Genomic DNA, 9,230 nt, shown 5'->3' with positions numbered 1-9,230 from the left:
CGCACGTACATGTACGTCCCCTTCACTTCATTTAGTCTGTCGCTTGGAGTGGATACCAGGAATGGGATCTTCAGCGAGAGCTAAGAAAAACTTTAAATTTTTCCGTGTTTATGCCCTTCAGAGACTCCTCTTTATCTTGCGGGAATAATTGGGAGCAAACAAAAACAAGACATTATATTCCAATGTGAAGAATCGTAGTATAGTTGTGTGTGTAAGAAGTTTCCTGAAAAGAAATACGAATGGGATAAATTCTGTAAACAAGATTAGCCTGCATAAAAGGAATTTTAATATTCGGAACCTTTCCCTAAATCAATTTGACATATTTCATTTTTTTTTTTTTTTTAAATTAGCCTAAGTAAATAAAAATCTTGTTTTTAAAAATTTAAAACAACCTTGCGTCCCCTGAACTGCGCGTTAAAGTGTTGTTAATTAGGCACAAATCAATTATAGGGGCCAAAGTGAGTGATATTTTAAAAGCCGATTATTCCTAAAGGAGCTGCGCGTGTGTATGGAGAGTAGCGCGGACACCTGTGCGTATTCACCATGGCGAAGTGGTTTAAAGATTTCCCAACTAGTTTGAAGACTGGATCCGACCGGATCCGTTCTGCTTCGGAATCGGGAACTCAGTCTCGTCCCAAACCGGTTCTGACTGTCGGTACTGGTTCGAAGGGGAGTCTGCGTAAAAATTCTGGAGCGGAAAACGGTGGCAGTGGTGGTGGTGGTGGTGGTGGGTTCGCTTCTCCACGGGAGAAATCGTAAAAATTCGGCCATCGAGCTGGGACGGAACCAATCCAGCACCGGCTCGATAAAAGACGGGAAGATATGGGAAATTCTGATCCCTGGGAAAAGTAAGAAGAACACCAAAATGGAGGGGTTTGAAGACCATCGCACCTTGCGGACCACCAGTCTTGCTGACGCGTACATGAGCAGAATGATCAAGGTTAATGATCCAAAATCCAGTGCAGGAGGATCATCTCCAGACAGCGAGAGGGCCAAGTCACCAATCAGAACAGAAACGGTAAGTTTGAGAATGATGCAACACCACTAAACAATCATAATTAGTATATCATGTACTTTTTTCAAGAAAATGTTTAAAATCATCTCTGGACAAAAAGCAAACCTCCTACACTCTTAAAAATACAGGTTCTTTATTGGCATTTATGGCTGAACGAAGAACCTTGAACATCCATGGTTCTTCATAGTGGTAAACAGTTTAGACTTTTTAAAATGTTCTTCACACTTATGGAGAAAAATGGCTCTTTTAAGAACTGCTCACTGAAAAATTGTTATTGTATGGCAGATCTTTTGCTAGTTTTGGGGTATTTGGTCTACTTGCTGATGAAATGAAATAAGACCAGCTCAAACCAACTGGGACCAGCATCTTAGGCTGGTTAGGATGGGTTTTTAGCAGGGATAAAGGAAGAATAGGTTTGATCTGAGTGATAAAGTAGGCCTCAGAGAGGATGTTCTTTTTAGTACATGATATACCCCGTTGACTGTGAGAACCAAACAAACGTCTTTGTTTTGAAAATTGAGATCAATATCTCTCTTCCAGTTCATTGTTTAAGCAATATCTTCTTCTCCCCTCCCTCAGCCCCCCTCTTCTCTCTTTCGTATCTTTCTTTCCTCCCTCCCCGCATCTCTCTTTTTCTCCCTATATGCTCTTTTCATTGAAATGTTGTATTATAAGCAGACACAGTGGAGCTGAAAAGCAGCAAACACAATGAGAGCCCTTTCCTTGCCTCTCTTCCTGTCTCTTTACCTAGTCATGCACACACTCTTCACTCTGTCTTTGTGGGAAACACACTTTTGTGCTCGCATACACACACACCCTTGCTCACAAATACGCAAAGAATACAATGCATACATAACACAATGGCTCCATCCCATTCTTCCAGTCCCTGGTGAAGGCAGTGTTTGAAGAATTATGTCACTTGATACATAGACTGTATCCTCTCCCATTTACGGACATCCCCTCCAGCTTCACTTTGAACATAATAGCACAGAAATCAGAATCTCATGAGGTCACACACACACAAAAAATTAAGTCCAGAGGGAGAATCAGAGAAAGAAAGGGGAAAGATGGGCTGGAGAATAAGCGTAAGCTCTTTAGCTAAAGAAGCATTGATTCTTCATCTATGAGATGGAACAAAGAATTCCATTCCACCCAATAAGATGTAATTTAACTCCAGTTTTTGACAAAATTCCCCCTTTTTTTTTTAAAGCTGGGTTTGCACTATTTCTGAAGTAGATGATTGCAGTACCTCCACTAACGAACATTTGTATCATATTATTTACATAATATTTTAAGTTCCTGTAAAGTTAAGCTCAGTCAATATCTTTGATATACTTTGATATGTAATTTATAATGTTACATTGATATGTAAGGAAAGCAGGGTTGCCAGGTCTGCGTAACAAAACCAGCCCAAATGGTACTCAAAACTAGACCAATTGGGTGAAATTAACTATTAAAATCGATTTCCGACAGGATTCGCTTCAACCTATAAAGCAAAATAAAAATAAAAAGTGGCAACAGTATAAAAGTTGCCCAATTACGCAAGAAAACTGCAGACTTGGCAACACTGAAAGAAAGGTTAGAAACAGAAAGAAAGAAAAAATTATTAGCACAAATTAATTTCAACTTCTTCCGCCTTTTCTTAAAACAAAAATCAGGCATTTACAATGGAATTGGGCTTATCCATAACATTAAAATACTCATTGTTACTAAGAGGCCTACTCACTGTTTTAGTAGTATAGTCTCAAGCATGTTAACATTATTTTAGTGTGAAACATTGTTTACTAACCTTTTCTGTGTAGTAATATCCAATTTTGTTACCATGACATTGTAATGCCTAAACCATAAAATTTAAGAGAACATATTTACAGCTGAAATCATGCACAGGTTTTAAGAGTAATTAACATAAGTGCTTTTCCAAACATTTAAAGCTCCACATTTCTGAATTTATATCCAATTTATTTGTAAGAGTCACACTGTAACCTTAATTCCTGTTTTGTTTTGGGTTTTTTTTTAAGAAACGAGGCATGAGTCAAAATATAAATTTTGTTGTAATCAACATTATCCCACAAATGCTTTTGTTTGAGCTAAACTTAATCTAAACTCTGAATATTTCTTTACTTTTGAGGGTGTATCTTCTTTTGTAGACATGAACACAAATCATAGACATCTTCTTTTCTTCTGACTCGTAATAGATCATCCTGGAGGACTATGCTGACCCATTTGATGCTGAGAAAACAAGGGAACAGAGAGAGGCTGAAAGAGAAGGAGAGAATGATGGTTACATGGAACCTTATGATGCCCAGCTCATTATTACAGGTACATCACCTCTTCTTTACTTCTTTCTTATAATCGTATATTCATCTAAAACATTTCTTACAAATACACAGTATTTGCTCACAGTATTTGTAGGTGTAACAAGTAGATTTTCAGGGATTTGAAGGGTATGAAAAATCACGGCTCCCTCTCTCTCCCCTCTTTGGTGGTTTCCACGGTGACAGTGTTGTGCTGGGACAATGGGTGCAGTTTCCTCTTTCTACTTCCTGTTTCCTGTCTGTGTTTCCTTTGCCCCATTCTATGGACAGGAAGTTGACCCCTGCCGTCCCCCCAGTATGCCTGGCTATGTGAGAAAGACCCCCCAACACTCCTCACTCCCCCCAATCACTTCCCAGAACTCAGGAAGTGGCCAGCTAAGCCAGCCAATCACAGACTCGGTCTGACTTTCCCCTGGTATGACCATTGTTTTCTCACACAATAGGCCAGACACAAACTGACAGCAAAGAAACAGTGAGTGAAGGGAGAACGATGGAGCTCCAGGCAATGTTTTGTTGATGTTGAACTTTAAATCTTGAGGAATGGATAGGTGCATGAGTACATGGAGTTTGAGATGAAAGTAAAATGCACTGTTATACAATTATGGTTGAGATGAGAATGATATAAAGTGCTATATTTTTTCTTTTCATCACAGAAAACGTTTTTTTTTTTTCTTTAGAAAGTCTATATACAAGATAGGTTTCTATGTTTTGTGTCATGTATTAAGGTTTAGTTTTTCCCTTTTTCATATTTTAATGTGTATCTAAACATTTAAATATTCAGTCTAAACATAAAATCTAAACTTAGATTTTTATTCTGCTGCCTGTTGCTTATGATTACAAAGACTTATGATTTATCTTGGTATTTGTTGGTATACTATAGATTCATCTTTGACTTAATCATAATTTCCTGTGGTTTCACTCACTTGTAAGGTGAGCTAACTTCTACCTAGCTGCTATTTCAACAGTTATGCAGTGATTTGTTAGGAATGTGTCAAATAGGGGAAAAATCACTTTGTGTATGAAGCTCTAAAAACTTTTCAGTGTCATATATTGCAATTATTAAGAATTACATTTATATATTTTTAACAATTATTGCAATATTTAACACATTGGATAATGGTGTGTGTGTGAGAGAGAGAGAGAGAATCATTAATGTTGACAGCTTGTTCTGCATCTTTAGTACACGGGCTATTTACTTGTAAATGAAGCATCTGGAGATGCATATTAGGTAGTGATTTCTAGGGACATGTACGGCCATATTTTCCACTTTCGGTGAAACAGAGCGATTAATTCAGTCCTGATTTAATGATGAATTTAAAAAAGTGGGCAGTGGTTGGCTGCTCCAATGCAAGGTCCGTAACAGAATGTATTATATTATTATGGTTAAGTATGAGAATATGTGGAAGCTTGATAAATGTGAGCCTAAAGGTGCAGTCACATTTACCGTTGTTCTGCATCTGCAAATTTTTTCGCAAAATCTAGTCAATAGGAATCCACGTGATCTGAAATTTCACATGAGACTGAAAGATTTCCCCACACAGATTGACCAACAGACCAACAATTGTATTGACCAACAGAAATCTGCTTATTTTGAAAGTAACTTCTATGTGATCTTTACGTCATACATCTCTACATTATTGACAATTGAAAAATGATTTTGCTAATGTGACCACACTGTAATTAATGCCGAAGAATAACTAGTTTACTTGGGCAATGTTTCACAAATAACTTTCTAATAATGTTCTTATCCTGTGAAATCTTCTTGAAAGACTTCTGATCCCACATGTAAATTTGTGCTCTTACACAGAGATTCGTCGACGAGGCTCGAAGGACATGTTGAAAGTGTGTGTGGTGTTGAATGGAGGAGAAAGCGAAGGCTCTGGACCCCCTCAGATCTATGATGTCCCATATGAGGAGGTTCTGGAGGGAATCCCCTTGACCCGACCCGAGTCTGACCCCAGACCACCGGCAGAATATGAGCTACCCTGGGAGTGGAAGAAGGAGCAGATTGTTAGAGCACTGTCAGGTAACAGCCGTCACATTCATATTAGAAGCATCTTCTTTATTTAACTTTACTGCTACATAGACACACACTGTAAAATTTAAAAAAAAAATTAAGGCAACCAGCCAAGGGTTTTCTCAACTTATTTTTGTTGTATAAACTTAAAACAACAAGTTGAGAAAACTCAAAAATCTTTTTTTTTACAGTGCAGTATAATGAGGAAAGCTATTAAACAGTCATTTAGAAGTCAGTTCATGTTATTGAGGTACTTATGATGTAGCAGTTGTTCAAAACATTTGGAATAGCAGGGTGGGGGTCATTATTGCCAGATGCCATTATAAAGCCTGTGGTGGTTGATGTTTCTTTCTGTGTACAGCTCAGTTTGATGGAATAGAGCGCATGTCGAAGGAAGAACCAGGTTCTCCTACTGTAAAACAGCAAACACTGAGACATAAGAGCTGGACCCCTAAAACGCTTCGACCGAATCCCCCGTCCCCAACTTCTCCTTCATCTCCCAGCACCACCCCAGACAGTGAGACACCAATAGTTGATCCCACCCTGCCCTTGGAGAAACAGAGGTATGTGTTTGTGTCTTTAAAATGTGGTGATTGTATCTGGATGACCTGAAACTCAAAGAACGAAATGATGAAAATAAATTTGTCATGAGAATATGTGTGCTAAAATATACAGTATGTTAACAGCTATGACATGAAAAACATGATCATCTAGCTACTGTGTATATTAGCACTTACTGTACAATAGAGGCCAACTTAACCTTAGTTTACATGACAGGAACTATATCAAGGAGAATGTCATCACTTTGTGAATTTAGCCTATAACATTATGTTCTAATGAAAATTTGCACCCTTAATGTTTTTATTTTGTATGTTTTTAAAAATGTATATAGAATTATGTCATTTTTGCATACATAATGTTTTATATTATTTTATATAACGTTTGAAACAATTAATCATGTTTTTTTAAATATTTCTGAAGAAACATGTGACACTGAAGACTGCAGTCCATTACAGGAAAAATTACTTCCTTTTTTTTCCATTACAGGAAAAAATTACAATTTAAAATATATTTAACTTGTAATAATATATATATATATATATATATATATATATATATATATATATATATATATATATATATATTATTTTTTTTTTTTTTTAACTGTATTTCTGATAAAATAAATGCAGCCTTGGTGATCATAAGAGACTTCTTTCAAAAACATTAATATTTTTCAATTATTCCAAACTTTTGACACAAAATAAAACAAAATAAAAACATGAAGGGTGCAAATTTTACTATTGAGTTTATTATGAATTTTTATTTATTATTATTATGGCTATTACATGCCTCACAAAGTGCATGTAACTTCACTATATTTACAGTATAGCACGTTCTCAAAACATTTTGTCATAATTTTCTAACCCTCATGTCATTTCAAACACGTGCCTTTCTTTCTTCTGTGGAACATAGATATTTAGAAAAATATAGATATTTAGAAAATATTAAAAATATATAAAATATATATATTTTGAAAAATGTTTTTCAAAGACCCCACTGACTTCACTCTAGACCAAAACACTGAGAAATTTTTCCAAAAGTCTTCTGTTGTGTTCCACAGAAGAAAGAAAGTCATACATTGTCAATTTAATAATGAGTTTTAGTTTGAAAATGTTGCTTTAACACTTAAAATGCATTATTTGGCAAATCTATCCATTTGTACAGTTGTACATCTTTCGTGATGCCTCCTAATTCTCTTCTTATACATTTTATACTGTCTATAATCATATTACATAATCATACAACATAGAAATAAGAATCTCCTCCCCTCTCTGTCTCTCTCCTCAGCTGGTATCATGGCAGTGTGAGTCGTCAGGAGGCGGAGGCTCAGCTGCAGCACTGTAGGGAGGCCAGCTTCCTAGTGCGAGACAGCGAATCAGCTACCAGCAAGTACTCCATCGCCCTCAAGTAAGTGCATGCTTGTATATCTCTGAAATCAAGAGAACAAGAAATGAGTTAGCAGTCCTGAAAAGCTGACATAGATGATATAAGATCCTTATTCCCCTCTCTCGACAGGACGAGTCAAGGATGCGTGCACATCATCGTAGCACAGACTAAAGAGTGCGGCTACACACTGGAAAAGACCAGCTGTGTGTTCCCAAGCATCCCAGAAGTGGTGCACCACTACTGTACCCAGCGCCTACCTTTCACCGGAGCAGAACACATGACCCTGCAGCACCCCGTGCCACGCACACACTAAACACACACTCACACACGCTGAACTTATACATATTCACAGCGTTTTCTGGTGCAAAAAATGTGAATGTACAATACCGTGGTGACTGCCAATCACATGCCAGCAAAGCACAGCTTAAAACTCTTTGTTTTATTGTATGTATGTAGATGTGCGCATGGAAAGGAGTAATTGAACAAGTAGAACTTGTGTTTTTGCGCCTTTGAAAAAAGGGTTTTACTCACATACGACACCAGAAAGGCCAAAGGAGGAAATGTATTTCACGGAAACTGTAGTTTAAACGCAACAGTTTACGTAATGCGTATCTGTTGCATACTTTTGTTTTGTTATTTCCTCATCCCTTGTTTGAGTGCGCTGGGACTGCGGCCTCATAAGTTAATTCCCAATCATGTTACTGATCTAATTTTGTGCCTGAAGGAGTGACTCACTTCTAAACTCCCCCTGCTGGCAGCAGCGGTAAACTGCAACAGTATCACTCCTTCATTGTGTTCTGTTCCCTGAAGAGACACACATTTTACTCCCTTCAACAATGCATTTAAGTGGCCAGAATCTGCACAGTTGATATTTTTAGGATCCGTAGTATAGATTTAGTTTAGAATTAGTTGGTTCTCATATTATTTTATCCTTTAAACACTTCACCACACATTGGCAGTTCCTGGATAGCTGAGGTTAGATCGTTAATTCGGATCAATACAGCAAATTGAAGCTGGCTCGTTCATCAGATAAATGAGTCATTGCTGTTGATTGGCTAATGTTCTTGTCTGTACGTGATAAAACTTTTTATTGATCGGGTTAAGTTTGGGAATAGTGGGATGTCGAACAGATTTACTGACTGTGCAGTCATACTTGGATTCATGGCGTACCGAATGTGGCATCACTGTCTTGGTGATGGGAAGTTGCGTTTAAATGTATGTCTTTTTGTTTAAAGGTAACAGGTTCCATTTTAATCTTAAAGGATGCTAAATTTGATTCTTGTTTAATCTATATGAGAGAAATGTGATGGGAAAAATGCATGTTCACTGAAGATTTTGCCTTTGTACAATGTAAGACTGTGCAAAGCCTGAAATAAAGCAGATTGTGCTAAATTAGTTCAATCTCTCAGTCTCTTTCACATTCACACATAAATGTTCCTAAAGCGAAAAGTAGCATACCAGAGCCACAACAGACCTATTGTGCTTAAGCAGGAGTAATGGCTTCTGAAAATTCAGCATTGCATCACAGCAATAAATTACATTTTATAAAATTAAAATAGGAAGCTGTTATTTTAAATTAAATGATTTCACAATATTACTGTTTTACTGTTTTTGATTAAATAAATGTGACCTTTGTGAGCATAAGACTAACCTCAAAATTTGAACAGCAGTGTATATCATCAGGTTAAAGTGTTTCCCAAACATTTATTAAACATTGCCAGGGCTTCTCAAATTCAAGGAGGACTTAAATAAAGGACATTAAATAAATTAAATAATAGGGCTAATGCATAAGTAAAATAGAAAATGGGATTTGTTTTAAGAGCTCAAATGACAGAGCACTAGCAATGCCATTTCCCAGGGATCACGCATACTAAAATATAAACCTTGAATGCATTGTCAGCCCTAAGAAAAACATCTGCCATATGAACAATTGTAA

General features: G+C 36.9%; 1 protein-coding gene across 1 annotated transcript; it reads left to right on the top strand.

Annotated features, from left to right (window-relative positions):
* she (Src homology 2 domain containing E) lies at positions 1–8,689 on the top strand. The gene is given in 7 exon segments (XM_058748253.1): positions 1–735; positions 737–1,018; positions 3,211–3,334; positions 5,138–5,356; positions 5,709–5,910; positions 7,196–7,315; positions 7,424–8,689. Coding segments are annotated over 7 exon segments (1,323 nt in total). The 5' UTR covers positions 1–543; the 3' UTR covers positions 7,608–8,689.
* The last annotated feature ends 541 nt before the right edge of the window (positions 8,690–9,230 follow it).

Source organism: Onychostoma macrolepis, chromosome 16 (assembly GCF_012432095.1).
Source record: "Onychostoma macrolepis isolate SWU-2019 chromosome 16, ASM1243209v1, whole genome shotgun sequence".
Classification (NCBI taxonomy): Eukaryota; Metazoa; Chordata; class Actinopteri; order Cypriniformes; family Cyprinidae; genus Onychostoma; species Onychostoma macrolepis.
The sequence above is the reverse complement of the archived record's forward strand: the minus strand, read 5'-3'. Positions and strand labels throughout refer to the sequence as shown.